Source organism: Phlebotomus argentipes, unplaced genomic scaffold, assembly GCF_947086385.1.
Source record: "Phlebotomus argentipes unplaced genomic scaffold, Phlebotomus argentipes genome assembly contig_15, whole genome shotgun sequence".
Taxonomy (NCBI): Eukaryota; Metazoa; Arthropoda; class Insecta; order Diptera; family Psychodidae; genus Phlebotomus; species Phlebotomus argentipes.
This window is the reverse complement of record NW_026776181.1, coordinates 13,586,460-13,610,362: the sequence shown is the minus strand read 5'-3', so window position 1 is coordinate 13,610,362 and position 23,903 is coordinate 13,586,460. Positions and strand designations below refer to the sequence as shown.

The 23,903-nt window shown below is 38.9% G+C and overlaps 1 protein-coding gene across 1 annotated transcript in view; it reads right to left on the bottom strand.

The window, feature by feature from the left end:
- Positions 1 to 23,903, bottom strand: part of LOC132262594 (protein O-mannosyl-transferase TMTC2) — a 77,894-nt gene that overhangs the window by 5,759 nt on the left and 48,232 nt on the right. Inside the window, exons 6-7 of the mRNA XM_059761904.1 lie at positions 15,169 to 15,254; positions 2,172 to 2,416 (exon numbers count right to left, since the gene is read on the bottom strand). Of these exons, the coding sequence (XP_059617887.1) occupies positions 2,172 to 2,416; positions 15,169 to 15,254 (331 nt within the window). The remainder of the gene's footprint in view (positions 1 to 2,171; positions 2,417 to 15,168; positions 15,255 to 23,903) is intronic.

Genomic DNA, 23,903 nt, shown 5'->3' with positions numbered 1-23,903 from the left:
TGATGCCACATAACTATACATATTATCTTCACACACACAAACACACACACACACACACTTTTAGGGCGGGTGGGCGTTTAGAGATGAGGCGCGAGGAAATGATGGTGAATCCTGAATCGGGAGCTTTCGCAATTTTCTCATTTCACTCCACATCTTTTTGCGTAACTATTGGGGAGGAATTGAGATAGTGCTGAATATCCGCATTTGAAAATCACATCGAACGGGAGACCAATAGGAAAGCTTTCCAAGTAAATTTCCTTCTCCAAACATGTATTTCCTTTATTCACACTTCCCCAGTTTCAACTATATTGAAAGTGGATTGTGTGGGAGGAATAAAGCAAAAATATTTACATAGAAAATAGTGTTTGTGCAATTGAGAGCCCTACACCTTTTCGCCACCCCCGCAAAATCTCTTCTCGCCCTATTTTGCTGGTACAATGCTAATTCTTCAAATCTATTATTCTCCCAAATATGCTCTTAGTAATAATATATCCCTGTGAAAACTTACTGTACACTCCTCTGTCTTATATATGCGGTATTTTTGTAATATATGCCGAACCCTGTTAAATGCGTCACTTTAAATGCATGAGATGGAAAAGATGAGGTAGGAATCTCTCACATGAGAGTTTATCGTGTATTTTCAACCTGCCATTCCTTTCCTAATGGTATGTTACCATGTGTAATAGAGGGAAATTCAGTATGTATGCAATTTTAATGACGTGATCTAAAAGTATGATGAAATAAGTACTTCAGCGGTTATGCTGAACTCTTAATGAATATAATCTTCGGTTATGTTTCTCATCACCACTCGCATTATTCCTTTTTACACTATGGAAAATGGATTCTCGCAGAGCCCTTAAAACCACCAGCATTTTTTTCATGTAATACACTTTTTCCCAACGCCTCGATTAAAATGTAGTTACACTGTAATACATAGTCGAGGATTCTCACCGGAAAAAGTGAATTAATTTTAGAAAATCCCCCGAGAACAGAAAAACAGTAGAAAAATAATTAAAATGTTCAGTACAGTTTTATATGATGATCTCTTTAATTATGATATTGAGATCCGTCTCATACATTTCCAGGATTATGCTTTTTCATTATCACAGTTTCACCCTATGATGAAGTGGCATTAAAATTGAAGCTGTAATCTCTCCCCTCTTTACTTTACCACTTATTTTTTCACCTCTATCACGTACTTGAAAATCACACACAATTTACCAAGATATGGCTGAAGAAATCATATGAAGAACGCCTTTTCTCGCACATTTCCCCATATTGCCTAATGAAAATGGCAAATAGGGGAGGAAAAAGAAGAAGCCACTTGAGCAATCACAAATGATATAATGCAAACATCGTCTGGGCGAAAATGGACTATATATAGCAAAGGAGAGAGAAGCTCCCCAACGTGATCCACACCATGTAGTTTTCTGCTTCAAGTAGATTTTCACGAACGTGACATAATCTCATTGTTTTGGGTTTAGTTGTTGACGACGGTGTGGGTGCACTCGAGAAACTAACCCCGTGGAAGCGACATGGAACTTGATGGGAAAAAATATCGCCGCAGCGACGAATTAGGAAAACGTAAAGTGCCATTGTTTAAAGTTTCTCAGTAAACTTTTCATTGAAAATTTATATAAAACCCCTATTTCTAAACACTGATGGCTATATACCTTCAGAGCCACATATAATGTGTAACTTTGCCACTCATTCTCTGAGTGAAAATTTCACAGATAATTTCACAATTCCCTCACTTCCGCCATGAGGGAGGCAAAAAGGTACGTATGAGTAATTTTTGATACCTCACATAGCCATTTTTCACCCTTCAATGAGCTTTCCTGCCCCTTTGCTTCAGCAAGTTTTAAGATTTTCTTTCGCACTTGGGACTGAAGTAATGATTCTGCTCTATATATTCCCCGATTTATCTCACCACAGAATCTCATTGCTGCCTCTTGTATGGCTAAACTGGGCGCAAATCGATAGGAAAAGCAGAGATTTAGCAATTATCTCTGTATATACATAGTAATTGAAACATAATTAATCCTAACCATATTCAGGTAGTCATTTGACGCCGTAATAAGTCAATGGCCTGTGAATTTGCATTCAACTCCGTGAGACCCTCCTGTGTGGGAAGAAATGAGGAGGTGTGATAAGACGTTAGCAGTGTTTACCTGGGGTGGAAAGCTGTCTGGCAGCGTGTGCAGAGCTTCTCGGTAGACGGCAAGTGCTCTCTGCAGCTTCCCCTGATCCGCATACAGTCTGCCCAGCTGCAGCAGAGAGGCAATCCGGGCGTTCTCGTGCTCCGTGCGATCACGCAAGCCTCTGCCATCGAGGCGAGATCCCTCTCGAAGCACAGCTGCCGCCTCTTGACACCGGCCAACAGCAATCAGAGTCGTCCCCAAGTTCAGGTAAGCCACTGAAATGGAAGAAAGAGAGAGAGGGTTGTATTGGATTATTGGGCAATCAAATATCATTTTATGTGGCCATCCTACCCGAGAAAAATGAGCAACAATCTCTCAGTTTTCACCCTCTCTTCCGCCCCATATCAAAGAAAGACCACTAAATTACCCTCACTTGGGATTAGGAGTCTTTCTTTCACACCCACCCACAACCCTGGCTAATAATGTTCTCACCATTGAACACACACGAAAGGTCTTGAGAGTCTGTGCAAACAATCTGTTCAACCGAGGGTGATCTTGGGGAGAAAATATTTTCCAGCTTTTTCCACCCATCGTGTATGCAGAGGGCAGAATTAGAAAGTCTCATATTTCTCATCCTCCCACTCACTTCTCATTCCATCGCAGGGATCAAGTGAAGGTATAGAGAGAGAGAGAGAGGATATTTGGAGAGAACTCAGAGAGAAGACTTACAAGTGTGTGTCTCAGAAGATGGGCTGAGAAAGGGGTGAAAGGCACCCGAGGAAGAAAAGGAAATGAGGCAAAGTCTTTCGTTCAATGATCTGTGCAAAATGAGCAATAATCCAAACTTCTACACATCCTCATTGTTCTATTTATCCTACAGCATGGCAAAAGGCGAAAGAATATCTTCGCATCCATAAATAAAATATCATATGGATTGGGATTTATTTATGAGGGTAAGGGTCAAAGAGACTTGGCCTCAGTTTGGGTAAATTGTAAATCCAGGAAGGAATCTTCTTGCGTCTCATCCTTGCCCTTTCATGTCGGCAGAGGCCAAAAGAAAGGATCAGTGGAGATGAAAGTGAATTCACAGTTGGGAAATGGCTTAAAAAACTCATCCCCGTATAGATGAACAGGAAAAAGAATGTCCGAGGCATGGAAGATTTTGCAGAGTGATCGAATTTGACAGGATGGAAAACACTCCCAATCGCAATCACATCTGCACACCAACAACTCGATCAATAAAATTTGCAAAAATTCCCTCACACAATCACCACGATGCGAGTGAGTAATAAAGTGCAAACGGAATCGCAAAATGCAGCGCAGAGACGATAAGAAGGCTGATAGTCCACAATAAAAATGTGATAAACTTTTTAATCCCCATCGTAAATTCTAGTCAATTGACAAGGAGAATAATCAAGAGCGAGTGGAGAGGATAAATAAAAAAAAATCCACCGAGAAAATATCACAGAAAAAAGTGGAAACAGAAGCATCAACTTTCAACTTCTCACCATTTCCACCCAGTTGCGAGGGGGATTATTCTAAATTGGAAATGGGAGAATTTTTATGAGGAGAAACGAGTGAAATGGAACTAATCGGAAATGATGCGTATAATGGAAGTAAATATATTAAATTGTGCCTTGGGGTGGGCTTTCTCTTCTCATGCTGTATGCTTCTTTTTTATCTCCTTCGACGTGTTTATACACGAAAGATAAAGTGATTTTCAGAAATGATTCTTCATCTTTGACAGTTTTGCTCTCCTCTGCACAATTTTCCCTCCACGATAAAATTTATCATTTTTCGCCATAGTGAAATTTTCTCCGCATTTTTTCCTCACAGCGCGCTCAGGACTCGAAATTTGCAAGTTGTTGGCGGGTTATATATATGTACATACAAGAGCTTTTAGAGGAGAAACCCCCCCCCTCTTTCATTCGTAGCATTCCTAAAAGTTGTGAATTGTGGTGCAAACCCCAAGCTTTAGTTTTTTCCCTCGTCCAAAGCTTTTCAGAAAGTGAGGTTTTCACCCTCAATATATAGTGTTCGCTTTTTTTGCTCTGCACCCTTTTGGGAAATGTTAGGGAAAAAATGTCACAGTGAATAAATTCTTGAAAGTGAAGTGGTGAAAAACCACATACTCTCAAAATTTACTACACTCTTTTCAAAGACAAAAAGTCTCCACACTTGTCCATATATCATTAAATCTGGACAGTTGCTCTCCAAAGCTACTTTCATCCCCCTTCACCCCATGCCAGATCCAACCAAGAGTCTTCCACTGAATTTATGACGTGTTAGTCTCCACTGAGCATCACACTGCAGCAACTATATTTCTGACTTACAATATCTCGCATAGATGTGACAAATGATGCAGTATTCCCACCAAACATCCTTCAAATCATGATTGCTCCCTGCCAATTGATTATGTGTCCTTGTGGTGTTTATTAAATTTCATACAGGAAGAACATCCACACATTTCCCCAAATGATTCACCCTTCACACGTCTCCACAGATTGGATAGAAATTACAACTCAAGCGAAGCAAAAGTTTATCCTAAAGTTATCGATGAGCGAAAGTCTTTTTCCTCCTGGAATATCTCATTCGGGTGAAGGCAGAATGCCATCTATAAAATAAGCAAGTTAAGCGAAGCCAAAGTTGTGGAAAATACATATATATATATATATATGGATATACCTTTGATATCGACACTGAGACAAGATGGGACTTTTTTGGCTCCGAGGGACACTCTTGTGAGGCTGGACGAGGGCAGGGAAAGTCGTAGTGTTTTCCGACAACCCACAAAAAGCTTATCAGTGAAATGCTGTCCCTTTCGGAAGTGAAACTTTTCCACAACGACTTTAGTAGTGGTGCAGATTTTCGCAAAATTTCCACTCACTTCATCCCTAATTCCTGAACATGCCATCAGATTACATTCACCTGAAGCGACGTAGTTAATGATGGAAAATCAATCAAGGGCAATTTCTCTATTGCCTGTGAATTTTCTAGAAGTACATAAGTAATATTTCTATAAATTATATAAGAGATTTTCTAAACTCCACTTGTGAATTTCTCTCATCATCATAGAATATTTTACGCTATACAATTTTATCTTAAGACTCTCCTTGAGAAAGTTCGAACTTTCCATTGAAATCCCTTATTCAGCAGTTTAGTTTTCAATCTTGATGGATTACTTGAGTGAATTGTATGGAATAATTCAATTTTCATTACACATCATGTGAAACAAAAAAAAAAAGAAGAAGTCTGAAAGTATTCTAAAGCTCCTCTGTGTGTCTCCCTTGAGCAACTTTACAGCAGACAAGGAGTGTTTGTAACAGGACATCTTGTTGGGAGGAAAAAATGAAACTAACACTTGAGATAATTTTCCCGAAAACATCCAGGGAGAATTTTTGGCGCTCTGGGACGGTGGAAAGAAATATTGAAGTGAGGGTGGAGAGGAGAGAAATTTAATGAAAGCAAGTGAAACAATTGTCTCTGACACGTCGCACATTTTACGACCATCGAAGTTTATTGCTCTTCGGAAATTGCTTTTCCCCTCCAATAAAGAAATTAATGATCCGTATCTGTCGTATAAGTTGGAAAAATGCCCCACTAAGTAACTTTGTGCCTCTCTCTCGCCTCACCCTTAATTTTTCTTGGTAATTGTTGCTCATTCAACTGATGATATTCGCCCCATTCCTTCTTATGGACATTTTTCTGGCAAATGACCGAGTGAGAGTGTAATTAAAATATTACGACATTTTCAATAAATTCCATTAAATTTCGAAACTCTGTCATATACTCAGCCGTTCGGGTTTTGTGGGTAATTTTATCATCGTGCTCTGCTCTAACTAGAACAGAAATGCTCTAGCTAGACAATGAAATGGGAGGCTGTAAAAAAGCACTTTGCTAAATTACCAATTGTGCAGCAATCTCAATCAGTGGGACTCACCAGGGGTGAGACAATGGAGAGGATAAATTGATAGTATCCCCAGTTGGGAAGCACTATGTTATGTACATACATATACACACACGATAGTACATTTTGTCCTTTTTTTTTGTCTGGCGCGCTCTCGTCAGGCAAAAAAATTGAAATTATTTCCTCGCGAGTGCCGAAAAAGTGACAAAGTGTGTTGGAAAAATTCAATGGTGCGGTAAAAGCGAAAATAATTTCTATATTACTGCCATTTGACATTGGACGTCTTCTCTCACCTTCATCTAAAGCACTATTTGAAAATGCATTAAAAGCATTGGAGCACATTTCCGTGTATTCATGCTTCAATTTCAAAATTAAATTTCACACAAATCCCAGTGAGAATGAGAGGAAGAGAGAGAAATTTGTGGTGTCGGTATCCATCTGTTGCAATATCACCAGGCATCCCCATCGTGCTCATGACAGCTTTTGCTTGGATACATTTTGTGACAATTTTCAAATCTCATCCACCCGCCGATGCCACAGCGAAAACTGCGCGGAACATACTTTATGTGCGGACGCTGTGCACAAATAATGCATGCATAATATTCACAAGTCGATAATTAAATCATCAATAGAGCAAAGCCACACCATCTTTCACCTCATTAATCACCAATATCATTTTAATAGTCGCAGCAGAAGTTATTTCCCGAAAATATGAAAACACACACACACACGCCACTGACTATCTATGCTCCCAAAAACTAATTCCATATGTAATTTATTTTCAATTTAGCTCAATTAATAATACCATGGCTAATGGGGATGATCAAAGGGGGATGAAATGAAAAATGTGAGAAAATTATTAAATGACTTTTTGATGTAAAATTAATTGAATTTTTTATTGAGCGCATCAGAAGGGAAAATCAAATTTCACATCTCATTCGCTCTCGACTATGGGCCACATTGAAAACTTGCCAATATAGCAATATATCAATGGCTGATACATTTTCCTCTTGCCTTTGGTTTTAAAGGAAATTCCACATATGTACATACGCACACAAACACATCATGCGGCTCATATGGGAAATGTGTGTGTCATCTTGAGTGGATTTCAACTCGCCCGGCTGGGAAAGGGATGATGGTGAGTGCGAGAAATATTTCATACAGTGTTGAGAGTTTATCTCACACCATATATTAAGTGGAAAGAGATCCCTGTGCGGCTGGGAAAGCTCCCAAAAGCTCACATTGTGGGTTGAACGGGTTCTGCTCTGTCTTCTGGGATTTTTGTGGTTATAAACTATGGCCACATCGAACGTGACTGTTGGCACCAACATACATAAATGAATATCTAAATATTTTCTCCAAACCAAACTTGACATGCTCTCCTTGTATCGTTAGATATAGTCAAACATCGATTACAGTGCACTGAAATAAATAACCTGCACGGAAATACTGTACATTTAGAGTCTTGAAAATTGCTTGAGAACTTCTATTTGATAATAAAAATAGTATGTTTTCGAAATAATTGCCTCATTTCTTGTCTTCTTTGGCACTTCTAAGCTTTTGAAGCGTTCAAGCATGATTTTCTCTCAGTGTTGAGACTCTTCACATGTGAAATATTGGGAAAACACATCCCAGGTCAGGACTAAAACTAAAGGAGAGCAAAATGACACAAATCGACAGAGACAGAGAATAAATAAAATCATGGGAATACGTAAGAGTGGCAGCTGTTGCTGAATGAGCGCGATTTATGGCTTGTCGTTACATAAATTTTGATGATCGTCTGATTTGATTTTGCGTCTTTGTGCAAAATTTCCACTAACATGTTATGGCAAGCTGTAAACTTTTCAACACACCCTTATAAGAAAGAAAGAAAGAAAGAAAAAAAACGCAGAAAAGTCAGAAACATTCACTAATTCTCTCTGGCAGTTTCGGAAGGTCGATGCTTTCATTTCAAATTAATAATTTGCAATGCTAAAAAATTCATACTGCTCGTTGTGCTTTCAGTGTTGAAGTCTTTCGCTATGAGCTTTGACGCAGCGAAGAAAAAATTTAAAATTTTCAAATGCTTCTTAGTAATTTTCCCGGCTGAAATATAAAGTATTTTAATCGGCAGCGCACCACATCGTCCAGAATAATATAGCCGCACCCGAGGAAAGGTAACTCCCTGCCTCTGGGTGCTGAAGGAGCTCTCGCTGGGCAGAGTGAGGGAGTGTGGCAAAGTGAGAGGTGAAAATATGCTAATTTCACGGTGTTAATTTTTAATTGAGTGTGGTTTTGAGGCACGCAAAAAAATCCCCAATTTCGTCCTCTCGGCCATGTGAAGAGTTTTTCCCCGTGTTTAATTGAGGATTGCATCGGGTGGAAAAAGGTGGCCATCCACTGAAAATTATAATATCTTCATTCACCCCTCCATAACCTCCTCATGGACACGATCCTCCGCAAATTGAGTATCATGGACAAAGAGGGTGTCCCAGGGTGGCAACTTTTCTAAATTTAATATCTAATTATACAATGTGGGTTTGTATAGTCAGGCAATTTTCATTTCAACACAGAACTTTGTTACCACTGAATGTTTTTCTATCTAGCTGCCCAACTTGTAGTTGAAATATATGGAGGAGCCTTTGTGTGGCCAGAGTATATCTGAAGACATAAAATAAAACGACCCTTTTTCACCCTTAAACACTCTTTATCTCCCTCGCTCTCATGTGTGGCGGAAAAAACTTTGGTGAGACAGTGTATAGAGTTGTGTTATTGTGGAAAAGCTCATTCACACCATCATAAAAGCTACCGGCGCCAATTGTACATTATTATTTGTGTATATTGTGGAAAATTCTAATGGTCAACTTTCCCCACCTCCGCGTCCATTTCACTTCATTCAACTCGTTGACTCTGATTTCTTTCCGATTTGCCGTGATAACCAGTTACAGTCATTCTTTAATCTAATGTCTGTATTACAGAAAAGTTTGGACCCAATTAGAGCACAACCCATACTATTCTAAGAATATACAAACTCCCTCAAACACACTCACACACATTTACTCAATATTGAGTTCAGTATCCTTCAGTTCCAATTCCAGGCACAACCAGTGTCTAATTTAAACATCAACCTCTGTAAGATTGGAGAACTGACCATAGTGGAAATATGAGACCCTGGCAATTTGTTTTGGGTGGATAAAGTGGTTTATTTGAGTTGGTAGCAAATAGTTGCTATACTCACTCATGGGGAATTTAGGAAGCAGAACCAGAGATCCATTTCTCTTCTAAATCTTTGGGGCTTAAACTGTCTATTCTATAACAATCAAATTTTAATGTTTGAATTTTCTTCTAGCACGTGAATATTCATTCCATTTATTTGAGAACTCCAAAACACAGAATTTCCATGCTCCTAGCAATTTAATAACCAGCACGACTTATACAAGAAGATGAATAAGGGGTGTACTTTTCTTTATGAAATTCCAGAAACATTCTCCTCGCCGTGCTCTTCCACCCGTATCTCTTTTTATTATTTTACATACTTTCCTTCGTCACAAAATTAACCCAAATTTTCCACCCACCCTCACGCTTATCATCAAATAACTCATTATACTTCGCAGCCACGTGGGAAATTTGTGGACTTTCCCCTTAATCATTTTTTTCCCTCTTCTTTTCCATCCGCTCTATCTTGTTCTGCTTTTGTCTCTCGGTCGTTAGGTGCTCTTTCCCTCTTTTCCGCCCAGTCGATGTGCACTTGCACAGGCCGATGGGTGAGAGTAATGATTTTAAGGTGAGCCAACTCGCTGGCAGGTAATAAAATCCAGCTTAAAAGAGCCAATAAAAATTACTATCTTCAAAGGCGAATACTTGTGAATTGAAAATAAATTGATCAACTGAATTCAAGATTAAAAATCGGCTCTTGAGCTTACTTGGCTCATTTATATGTCTTGTTTCTCGCAGCTTTTCCACGGACGGGTGGTTTTTCCGCCAGCAAAATCTTTTTACCCCACCATGTCCTTTGCGATGCCAGGCGACATTTCCAAGAGTCAAAATATGACACCCCTTAAATAGTAAGAAAAATTTTAGCGTCACGGACAATAAAATTGCGCTGTGTTCGCCTTTTGCCACCCACAAACCACACACATACTTTCTTATATAGCGAGGTGTTTTCTCTACTTCCTCGCCTTGTTTTCTCCCTCAGACTTCATGAGAGAGAAAATTACGGAAATCTTTCGCGAGTTTTTCCACATATCTTTCACAAAATTCACTGTAATACATATTTTCCCGCCAATGGAAGGGAGTATATCAAATTTCTAAGCACTAATTTATCTTTTCGTGGAATACAGAATGAGGGATGAGCGCAATTTATACTTGAAGACATTGAGGACAAAAGTTTCACATTTCATGCAAACAGAATGCGATACTCTTGTTTAGCTTCCTATTTTCTCGTGGTCTCAAGGCATCTGACACAAATTGACGATGGGACGGGATTGCGGAGGAATACAGGGAGCGGCGAGGAGTGAGGAATGAGTTTTGCTTTCTTGACAATTCTTCTGACGACGCGCTCCAAATGGTGTCACATCATGATTTTCCGCGAAGAGTCCTTCGCCCTCTGCGGGCGCCTCAGTTACAGACAATTTACTTGCATTGGCCGTAATTTCGCTGGCTGATCCATTGGCACCTTTCCATTTCATTATCTTCCGCCATTGCAATTTGCACCTTCCGCTTCCTGTGTCGCACATCTTTTTCAATTTGATCCTACACAATGGGAGATTCCCTACAGAGCTCATGTAATATCGCCTTGGCTGCCAAGTGGATTTGTATGGGGATCGCAAGAGAGGGTGCGATAGTCTCGAAAACATCCAGACGAATGAAGGAAGAAGAACAGGAATTTTCAAGAGTAATGGTGATTGTAAATTTGATACAGAACGAAAATGGTTTGGGAAGGAGTGAAATGCGAGCAGAGAGAAACTTTCACAATGATTTACAGTTCATCCCTTTCGAATTATTTTTATTAACACTCATGCTGTCTGATGGCTTTTCTTCCTCGCCGCCACCCATTTTGGAGACACTCTTCTGGGACACAAGTGTTGGGCGAATGAGTTGAATTGCACTGTAGACTCATTGTTGCACACGATGGCGACGACAACATGCAGAGATGAAAATAAATGTGCCATGTCAGTGGAAGGTTAGAGGAGGTGTGCGGCGGGAGCAAAAAAGAAAAGATACTCTATACCCAACTTCCTACGGAAGATGTGCGATAGAGGAATGTAATTTGAGAACAACACACTGAACATGAATGTTGGTAACATATGAGAATAGAGACACAGACACATTCTATGTGGAATACAATTTTTTCTCGTTATGCCATTCAGAAACAGATCTCCGATAAATGTAATATCACATGAAGGATCTCAAAATCCCCATCAAATTTTTGCAAAAAGCACAAATCCTGACAAATCCCGATTTCTAAAATGCGTCGCAAATCTGAGATGGAAAAACAAATCACACTGGCAGAATTAAGTTTGCCTCTCCCTCGGTGGTTCGCAGTCGGAAGCTCATTTTATCAAATGTAGGCCATTGATTTACATACAATTAAGTCTAGACATATTTGCATTTCAATGTTCCTTCTCACTTTATTCAGCAATTAACAGAAAAAACTTTGTGTATTTTCTACGGATTTTCTCACTCTCTCTCTTTCTCCCTCTCACTCACTTCCATTGCAAATTGTACTGTGAGCTGAGTTGAGACTTCTCCAGTAAATGCCAATATATTCCGAGCTATTTTCAGTACTTTGCAACTCCCCTTTAAGTCCCGCGCTCCGAGCTTTTTACACTCCATGTTTAATTCACGTGGTAAATTCATCTGTTTTGAATTTATAATTCCCAGCAATAACAAGAAATTCCCACAGTGAAATAGGGAAGATCCTCAACTTCCACTTTATTTCTGTCTCCTACACTCTTTCCCATTCCGGTGACGAGCTTTTTTTCTCCCCACTCTATACATATTATTCCATTTATGCAAATTAAATAGGTGGATTATTTTGCGGATGATACAATGCTGTTTGCGAAATTCTCTCATGATCTCTTATGATTCAATAAAAATCCCCGCGTTCGTAATCCCACACGCTGCGATAATTAAGCAGTATTTGTCCATTTTCGGTGTTTTCGGACGTGTGGATGTGAGTAAAAAAAAAAGAATGCTCGCCGGATTGTATGGAGGGGTTTGAAAACAAAAGAGATAATGAAAGAGAGTCAGCAGAAAAATTATTGCTAAAAGGAGGGCAACACACAGAAGGGAGAAGGCATGAAGAGAGAAAATGAATGTGGGTGGAAAATGCTTAGTAATTTATTTGTTGGAATGTAAACAGAATTATTCATTTTCTGTGTGAGTATATTACTCGCTCCCCTTTCGCATATATACACACACACACCCCAAAAAGAAAGGAAAGATTAAATTTTTTAATTGTGTTTACTTGGAAGAAAATTAACCCCTTTCACATTTACTTTATGAGACTTTTACACTCTTTAATCTCATCCTCTTCACAACAGTAGTGGCGTGAAACATTTTCCCGCCTCCATTTCATCCCCCCCCCCACACCCCCTCGTGAAAGTGCACCCCGTTGAGATTCTTTGAGCTTAAGGGTTCACACGGGACTGAGAGCATAAAAAGCCCATAGAGTCTCGAGGAATTGAGGGGACGCAGAGTTAATTTATATGTTAATATAGTCATTTTATAATTGGCCTTTGTATGAAGTAGAACAATAAATTATCTTTAAAATATATCACTCTCTAATGCAATTTATAGGAAATTAGTGCTCGTTCGCAATTATTATCGAGTACATGAGTTGCAGCAACATAGCCAGAATGAATGCAATTAAATTGGTGTGTGAGTGCGGTTTTACGTTGATTTCATAGTGATGTTGTTGCTGTAGAAAAGAAGTTAATTAGTTGTTGTTTTGGCATTTTCCCCCTTAAACACACAACACCACCCCAACACAATACAACCATCAAAATACGGTAAATTCAACATCGCTATATGCTAGAGACTAAACAAAAACCCTGGCGAGTGGCTTGGTTTGGAAAAACCCTGCAACTGGTATTTGACTGACGTTTAAAATAAATAAACATAAATTTAATTGCTTCAATCTATGTACATTACGCGGAGTGTCTTTCTCTCGCTCTCGCCCACAATGTTATGGTCTTTTTGTACGGTCGTGTGCGTGCGGGCTGTGCCAATGATTAAAGTGAATGAGAGAGTCACTTTGTTGGCGCATTGTTCATTTGTTCGTCGTGACAAATGTGGTGGAAAATCAATTTGCATTTTCACTCTTCCATTTCTCCGGCTGTGGGTGGAGAATAGTGCTTTTACATGGAAACATATTCAATTAACTGCAAGATTCTAATGGCAAAACTTTCCCCAGTATCACCATTTTATTTGAAAATATACATTTTACCATCTATTCTGCGTTCCCGGGGAAATTTTCCCGGGGTTTTGTGTGAGACACACTTTAAAATGCAAACACTGTGGAAATCATTTACCTTTGTTTCGACGGATAACGACGAATTAACCACTTCACACATCGATTCAATCCATCTGCAGAAGCTGAATAATTCTCACTGTCCACTCAATCATAGAAAAACCAAAGAAGTCACAAATTTCACATTGCAGTTCATTGCAGTGTGTCTGTCTTTTGCTCACCACATCTGTGATGATTAAATTCAAGGCTTCACCGAATGAGATTATTTCATTTATCCGCAACAAGAATTTCCAATTAAATCCCGTCATCCAATTTGCGAGAGAATGCGTTTTTTCCCTCCCTGATAATTCGTCGCACACGGAAAATGCAGTGGACGGACAAAATGCGATTGGGCGAGTGCATGGCCGTGGGTATGATGTATATGAGTTTGCGATGTGAATGCAATTGAAATCGATTTCCAACCATAGATCCGTGATAATTGCAGGCAGTTTGTGGTGGAAGCTGAATTGTAAAGATATTACAGGAAACCAAAGACCCAAGGATGGACATGTGAATTGTGTGTAACCAGCGGTCGAGGATGGAAAATCGCTTCGCACTCATTTCGTTGTGCATCAGTGAAAAAGGCAGCCAGAAGCATTGTCATCTCATTCTCGTGTGAGGATCTCGACCGAGGCTAATGTTTGGTATGCAAATGAGTGAATTGTATATTGGTTAGAGCCGGTTGGATTTGTTTTGTGTGGTCTTGCTACTTTTGCTCGTGTCCTGAATTGTGATATGTACCTATGTAGACTTTTGAGGCGGACTCGGATGGCATTTTCCTCTCCTCCACTTGGACGCATCATCCCTCTCCCTCTGGCCTACACTTCACTGTAGACACTTTCTGCATAGATACACATATCGTTTGATGCATCAAATGTACACAAAACCTCAGAATTTCCACCCATCATGCCACACCACTGCACTCTGTGAAACGCAAGTGAGGAGAGGTGTGCTATTTTCCGACTTGTTTGTGTTGCCACTGTAATTGACGATACAATAACTTTCCAATGAAAATGGTCGGAATAAATTCCTGCCAGAGAAATCTGCAATCTTGCACTTTGCATTTGATCTTTTCCCCACTCCTTCACCATACATATCTCACTCTCTGTTTGTCTCTCTCTCCCTCTGTGTCGCATCCCCTCATACTCACATTATTTGGGAAGCGACTGGAAGGGCAAATGAGAAGTCAAAGAAGAATGCATCACTATGAATTTCATTACAAGTCCAATTATAAATTTTACTACTACACCTCACATTCGCATTTATGTGTTGAAAGAGAAACAAGAGAATCACTGCCGAGGGTGGAAGTGGAGAAGGGCAATAGAGAATTTGAAAGTGAAGGGAGCACGGAAGAAGATATGAGTTCAATGGTAGTTGCAGTGTAATCAAGACATAATGGAGAAAATAAATGGGGCTCAAATGGTATTATGAATATGATGATTTACTGCGTATTGCTCTACGGTTTCCATGGTTATATCATACCTAGAACATCAACCCCCGACCCATTTCGTATGAGACAATCTCCTCATTCCCATTGAAACCCAAGATTACTCACAATTATACCCGAATAATTACAAATTTCACGAATATTTTCACGCAACAGTTATTTCTTTTAACGCCAAACTCACCAGCCAAAGATGGTCGAAAGTGAATTGCACGTTGATAGCTTTCCACAGCGCCCTCGTAGTCCTGTTGATTTTGTAGCAGGACACCTCTGCAAAGGAAGAAAGGAAACCCATTTAATAAGATTATGGCAGAACGTCAAAACATTAATACCAGAAACGATGATTTATTGTATTTGGTCGTAGCAGAGTTTTTGGGATTTATCACATCACATATTATAAATCTACCACAAAGAGTCTTCAACTCAAATTCCACCTAATTAGAAGCTCTGTGGGATTTCTTTTGATATGATGCATTTCATTTTCACAGTCAAACACCCATAAAGAATTTCCACTCAAAGCTGCTTCGGCTTTTTCTGCGAAAGGCATGTGGAATATGAGAAAACTTGTGAGAAGATTATATAAATAGAATAAATAGAGACAATACGTTAGGAGTAGAAATATGTAGAATTCGAGTGGGAATTTAAACTCATGCACATGAATGGTTAGTTGTGAATTTATAAAGGCACTTCATAGGAACACAAAAGTGCCGTTCCAGCCCTGCACTTGCTCATATATTCCAGTGAAAAGCCCAATCTGAGAGCTTCAGCGAACCTCTTTCCAAATATGCATTCAGAGAAGAGTCCCAAGTATTTTCCGACTCATTGTATTTAGATTTAAGTTTGGGTTTTGTGCACAAGAACCAACTTGGCGCGAAGTGTGGGGGAAATCTCATGAATAAAGTTGAGCAATGAGGTAACTGATTTCATTAAAATTTACCATTCATCACATGATGTGTGTGTATGTGTTGCATTATATTCCCCACAATTGCAGCAAAACCAAAATCCCCCGTTTTGAGGGGTTAAATGTTAAAGTTTATTCAGCACCAGCCACTATGGGTGGAGAGGAGAAGCAATAAAATACACGTCGGTCGGAGATAGATAATGAAAGCCCGTCAACAGTTTGTTATCTCTTTGGTGCATTATAAGTTTCAATTTAGACTTTATTCCTCCACCCATTCATCCATTTTCCAGCTGACTCCCTTGCGTCCCGTCCTCATTGTTGTGCCCCTCTTCGTGTGTATTTTAACGACGAATTATTGGATATTGCCACTCGACACGCCACCCTTTTGTGTTGAATTTACATCCAAAGCAAAACATTCACAACACATCTCACCCCACGGGCGGGCGACGGGGCAAGAAGAAAGCTTTTTAGCTCGAGAGTGCGAGCTTCGGTGTCAGTTGGGGGGCGCGCAGACATGAACATTGCAAGTGACTAACGAAGAAATTCTAAACTTCAATTCAAGTGAAATTAAAGACATCCAAGTTATCAGCTGAGAGGGAAAAATGCTCAATCAAGAGTGAAGAAGAAATTCCACCCCCCATTTTGTCAATTTAACACCAATGTATCCCAGGCAATGACTTTCGGGTTGAGTGACACCCTGACTTTACCAGATGGTCACAATATTGCTCTGTCCCCAGATCACAATTTTTCCATGACAAAGTGTAGAGAGAGAGGAAAAAAATGTCATAAGGGGCCGACAAATGGAGTCAAGCTATGATCATCTCTAGTAAAACATGGATGAGTGAATGTTTTATTCACCCCAAATATTGTATATCCACACGCAGCTGGACTCTTTTTCTCAATCATCGCCCATCATTGCTCTTCTTTCTTGCCTCCCTTTGCACCTCCAAAAGATAAATCACTCATAATTTTTCATCTTCCACTTATTGAGGGTATTTTTTGGCGGATAAAATAAAAACAAGGAGCTTTTAGAGCACATTTATTGGTTGGATGAAATATCGAAGCGCACCAGCTTGCTCTGCAAAGGAGTCAATATGTCATTGTGTGTAGAAGAACAAAAAAATTAATGAATTTTCTGTCGCTAAATTGAGAAGTGTCCCGCCCTTTCGATACGTAATAAATGAAGTTTATGGCAATAACGAAGGGAAAACTTTTATAAAATCGCCATACAAGTTTTCCTGTCTTCTCACACCCAAAAACACATACTTTCTGCTGACACACACAGAAACTGAGCAGCAACATTAATTGGTTGAGAAAGTTTTGGCGTTTAATATTAGTTTTACTGTGTTAAATAAATATTTGTCACCCGAAAAATTTCTTCACCATATATCTTAACTCCGGGAATGTCATTGAGTGATGATACTTTTAAGGGTGACACACAGACGACAAGAGCTAAATTGGAGAAAGGAAATAAATGTCAAATTTGTCTATTTCGTATGGACGACATGGGGCTAACAATCAAAATCCCGTGCCATCCTATAAATGTCTCGGGCATAGATTCAATCAGCTTCTTTTCAAATTACATCATAATTGGTTGAACATAAAAATTTAACGATCTCCCCCTCCCCTTTACAACTGATTGTTTCAATCTTTTCCTCTTAGTCGCATCAAGTCAAGTGGAAATGATACTTGTGGAAAACTGCAACTGGCAGAAAACTCCCCTCCCTTCACGCTCTCCCAATTCCCAGTTTATCAAGCCTCTTTTGCTCGTGAAAATCAATTCCAACTTTTGCTTCCTCCGTGGCCAAGTGGCCAAAAAAGAGAGGAAACCTCAAGCTTTCCCTCCCCAAGAATACACTCAATGTCACAGTGGAATAGAAATAAAAGAGAGAAAATTCAACTTTATGACTCTGTTGCCTCACTTTACTTCAATACACATCCTCCTCGAAATCACATATATGCTGTGCCATAAGATTTCTATCCACCTTCGAGGAATTGACGGAAATGTGGAGAGAGGGGAGTGAGTCTAATTGACTGGAGGATTTTTCTCCAACGACATACACACTCTGGAAAATCTATAAGAGTCAATGTGACTCAGTGAAACTTTCACCCACTTCAATAAAGTTCAACTTGATCATGTGAAAACTTTATTTAATCTCATAAAACTCCTCACGAAATTATTACACACTTGATTGATTTTATATTTATTTCCTATTTAAAACTGAAAGAACCCAAAATCGTACCGTTGATGAAAGTGCACCATTTCACCTGAGCCTTAAGACGATTGTTATTTATATATTACATAGTATTTTATTCACCCCTACAAACTGACGAAAATTCTCCCAGAGAGTTTTTCACAAATTACACTGTTCAAAATTCTAGTAGATGCAGCAAATTTCACTCCGTGAAAATGACAATTGAAGGGAAAATATTTAGGTTATCATTGTGTACGTTAAGACGCTTAGCATGAAAGAAAATAAAGCTCCCGAAATTGTCTGCAATGTAATCACGAAAAGCAAGTAAGTTTCACTGTATTTTCACGGTGAGAAGCCTTTCAAAGTTTTCCCATACAAACCATTAAGCGTTTCAAGCAAATGGAAAAAGGTAAGAAGCATTTGAAAGATGGAGAAGCTTTCCGTTTTAATCATCTTATCAAAGTTTATTAAGTTGATGGCATGGGAAAATAAGACGGAGAATTCACATGATGTTGCACATCTTGCACGAATGAATGAAACTTTAATTGCTCACATGCCTTTTTCTGTCTTTACTCGGATTACAGCAAAACATTTTCAGCAGATGAGAGAGTTCAACTTATTCTCTCACCCCGTCAGCAATTTAGACTCACACCACGACAACTGATCCCACCCAGCATGAACTTTAATGCCAGGAAGATACTATAAGTGCCCCTAATGCAATAAAATGTGAATCACATTGAGTTTTTGATAGGAAAAGTTAATGGCACTAATGAAAGCCAATGCTTCAATAGATGCAATGGAAGATTTATGAGCGTAACTTCATCGAGCGCCTTCTTATGCGCCTTCATCTTTTATATGACTCAAATGGAGGATTTAGATTCTGCGATTAGGGTAAATCCCATGACTATAGACTTCTTCATATCGCTTTCTGCCGATGTGAATACGCTCTCAACTGTCGTTTAAGCAAAATAAAATGCTCTACTTGCAAAGCTTCAATTTAAAAAGAAGCCTGAAGAGAAAGAAGAAAGAAAATTGATTACACGTCTCACCCTTTGTCAGTGACAGATAACTATTGGGAAGTTTATGAGATGAAGGGTGAAATATAGTCAATAATATTAAATTATCATTGTTTCTCCACCCCAAAAGCAAAAGTCTTTCTTACATAACATAAAGCAAAACGACGGGTGTTTATCTGAAATAGCGATCGAGCCATAAAAAGCCTTTCTATTCAATTTACAGAAACCTTCCACACATTCGTGCAATCCACATTAATTATTTTATGACACGATCGTAGACTATAAGCCATTAATTTTTCTTCTTTTCCCACCAAACTACCAAAAAGACATCAATGTCGACATATTTTTCGTTCTCTCTCACCTCAACCCGCTCACCGAATTCTCTCTTGTTAACGTAATCGATCCATTTGTTATCTCATATCTGAATTTTCATAATGGAAAAAAAGCCCGGAGAAAATAGGAACATATTAATTTTCGCCTCAAGATAAAATCCCATACTTTTTCCCCCACATCACTCTAACAGACGCAAATATGTAAGTGGGCGAGAAAAGGGATTAAAAAAAACAAAGTGAGCGGAAGAAGTAGGAATTAAGTGTAAAATTTATTAGGAAAATACCAAATACAATTTCCATGTTTGAATGTTATTTAATTGAAAAAGTTTTCTCGCTGATAGTAGGAAAACTTAAATGCTCCCCACTGCATTTTCCTCTCAGAAGTACATTCAAGAAAATCCCACAAGAGAATGTGTATGTGGCGCAATTTGGAGGAAAGTATTTTACATTGGTCGGACAGAGGGTGTAAGGAGATAGATGCGAATTGGACGAAAGAATTGCCATTAGTTTTGCTCTAGTTACATTTAATTAGTTTTCTCCTTTTTTTCCCGATGCGCAATTTTCCATCGTGGCCTCACTTATTTTCCGATAAAATCGCATACACACGAATTGACTGCCAGAGTGATTCAAGTGACAAATTTTCTCATAAATTCGTTAGAAAATTCAGCCAATAGAGAATGTTCATTCCATAGCTTGTTTGAGGGTTGTTTTTTTCCTCCTAAACAGCCTGTGAAATTCATCCACAAATTGGACATTTGAGTGTCAAGCTCATCCCTTGGGCTGGAAAAACTGTCATGTGTTCCATTCTTCTCCCCTTCGCTCCTCTCTGCTCCGCTTTTTTCCCTCCTATATTTCCTCATATCTCTCGTGAGCTTCCTTGTAAAATTGCTAGGGGAGAAACTCTAATCCTCGAGCATGAAAGCTCAGAGAACGTGTGTGAGAGTCGAAAATAATTTTGTTACTTGTGCCAAAAGTGAATGTCTCGAGTTATGTTTGATATTTTGTCGCTCAGTCGAGGTTATTTTCTCTCCATTTCATGTGTCCTAAGCTTCTTAGCGTGGTGGCAAAAGTTGACAATGGAGAGACCAGGTTGAAGACCCATCCAGTTGGACTTTTCAGGCTTTTTGCCCCACCCACACCGACGTCAGACTTTATATGGACAGTCAAAGAGTGAGTAGTTGGAAACAATCACAAAATATTAAGCTTCTTGGCTAATTAAATATATTATTTCGAAAGTCATCTTTACACATATATCCTTAACAACGTCCTGAATGTTGAGAAGGCACAGAATTAAAATTGCTACAAGTCTCATGAAATTCCTCTACGCTGGCTATATTTTTCATCTGTCCAAAAACGTAAACGTATTAAATGCTGAGCATCGTAAGCAATATTCAGGATTCTGTCTTCAAAATATGTTTCATAAAAGCCCCACATTTAAAATACCCTCACTCTGTTGCGCTTCTTGCGTGGCTCTTTCTCGAGAAATTAGTGAATTGCTAACATGGACGAGGGTTCTGTTAAACATCTTTTTGTAGCCATTCTTTTCGCTTTATTTCTGATGTAAGTGAAATGGAGGTAAAAGGCGGACTTACGACAATGATAGCCTGTGGAGTAAAGGCTCCAAATGGAAAATACTATCGCCTCTCTGCACACCATTCATTTATCTTGTTATCAGATAATGAGGGTGAGCCGAAGGGAAGGGTTCTTGAGAGCTCCCAGAGTACAAGCAGGAATATTTCCCTTCTCTCACCCCACACCCGGCAGCGCTCTATCTGTATTTTCCTTTTTCCCACACAAATAAATAAACTATTTTCATTTAATTCTCGTTTCATGCTTCCGTTTGCTATTCACTTGCCACATTTCCATATTCACGCGGAATATCTTTGCTTCCCTATCTCGCCCCAGAGTTTGGGCGGGCTCCACCGAACTGCTGGGGGATTTGGTTTGGTGTGAAAGTGTATATGGCGAGGGTTGTTGCGAGCGAAAGTGGATGAGGGAGAGACGAAGACGAAGACAACGCTCACCAGAAGATAGACACTTAAATAAATTCCAAGACCAGTGTTTGTACTCTGTATTTTGATCTAATTAGAGATTAGAATAATTCCGGAAACTCAGAAATTTGTTGAAATTAGACACCACCACATAGAGGGAATTTTCATTGATGGTGTGAGGGTGTGCGTTTTGTTTTTCAGCCCCTATAATGTAAAATACGAGAACAATTCATCGTATTAATGTAGAATTTCTCTGTGTGGCAGTTCTGTTTGGGCAAAATGGCATGGATGATAATGTAAGAATGAAAAAAGGGGTGTGAGAGATTTCCCAGAGATATTTCGTGGACTCAGACACTGGCACGTCAGCGTGAAAGTGAATTTAGCAGAATTAGGGGATTACTTCGGAGAAGAAACCCCTAAGAAGCAATAAATGTAGAAATTTTCACTTTGCCAGATAAATTTATTTACGATGACACTTTTCAATTATAATTGGAATTTACTAGATGGTGGGTTGTTTTCCTTCTTAATGGATTTCCACTTTCTGGTATGTATTATTTGCGCCTTCCTTCAGCAACTCACTTCATATAGCACTGTGACGACAGCAAGTGAGAAAGGGAGAGAGAGAGAGAGACAGTGGAGCAATTAATTATGCCATTCTCAATCCCACACCATCATCCAATTTCCTTTCATTCTTAAACAAATTATTTCCTCCTCTGTTGAGAGAAAGATATCAAACTGCAGTGACACTTTCTTCTCTCTCTCTTAATTTACATAAATGGCTTATTTTTCACATACATATACACTCATTCACCCCATTACCGTATCACTGTTTACACAATAATGATTGATTTCCATTCCCAATGCAAACATCCAGCCCCATTCATGCCTCTCTCTGATGAGCATGTATGTATCTATTAAATTAGTGAATACTCGGCGCAACTTTCCCTCCCCGCATGACTAATATGATGTAATATTTATGTAATTTATCAGTAATAAAATGTGAGTGGCAAAGCCCAGAATATTATTCATTTTTCTACATGTCCATCCGCTCTTAATTATAATTGTCCTTCACAACTGCGGATATATTCCACCATTGACGAGTGGGATGTTTTCATACTATACTTTCGTGCAGATAATTATTCCATAATCTCATTCTATTCATTGCTATACATTCTGATGTATTAATTGCATAATTATGTAGGTACATTTCCCTTTGTACTAAGATTTATCAAGTTTGATTCTATAATTATGACGGAGAATCTCAAAAATTTTAGTCAAATACACACATAATCCTTCTCACTAACTACATAATAAAGCGTGTGCTCAATTTGAGTTATTTAGACTTAAAATTTGCCATCCTCAAGTGAAATAAAAACTCCAACTCAGCAAATAAGCAAACTTCAAGTGCAATTACATCGATATGCTGAGAGATTAGAAGAAACAGAGAAGAACTATTAGGAAGACACTTCAATTAATCCACTAAACTGAACCTTAAAAAAGCATTCTTCGTGCGGCAGTCTTAGCTTTTAATGTTAATTTCATAGACGATGAGAAAATCTCTGTTAGCAATAAAAGCCCTTGCCATTATATAGCACAAGGAGACGAAGAAAGTTATTAAACTTCGCCCATGGCGCACAGACAAAAAATAGCTGTACAAAGGAAAGTGAATTGATTTTTAATTCCTTCATTTACTCCGTACTCATTTCTTGCGCTCAGTCAAATAAAATAATTACTCTCAATAGAGGCGTGAAAGAAAGAGTGAAATCAAATTGTGGTTAAATTGCCAGAGGGTTTGTCCGTGAATGGAAGGAAATAGGAGAAACGAACCCTTATGGTTTGGGAGCTTTCATCAATGGTTAAATATGTTGAGGCGAGTGCGATGTATAGTACTTCGGATGAGGGTTTTTAATTACATCAAAGCTTAATTATAAGGGTTGATGTGTGCCACAGTGACTGGAGTTGGTGGAGAGAGGATCAAGACATGGGGACAGAGTCAGTTGAAAAAGGGTGTAGAGGAAAAAAAAAGAAGCAGAGAAAGGACATTACACTGATTCCTAATGATAAATAGTAATGGTTGAAGCCCACAGTTAAATTTGCATTAATTTCCCCGAATTTAATTATAACGCAAAGTGGCAAATTGCACGCAAAAAATTGACACCCACCTCGGGGTGTGGAAAATAGATAAATGAAAGGAAAAAAAAGGAAAATGAGATTAGAGGACAAACATTATTTTCATCAGGAGGATGAGAGTAACACTACGTGAGAGGAATGTGAATTTCACACTCGAAAAAATGAATATAGGCTGTAAAATGAATAGGACTCTCCCTTCCCTCCCTTAAAATATTCAGATATTCAATGAGGCGAGAATTATCGCGTATGCCTTTATTCTCCTTCAGACACTTCGCACAGTGTTATAATATAATTAAAAATGATCGAAAGGAATTTTTCCACTGAATCACGCGTGGTGAATTCAAAGTTAGAAGC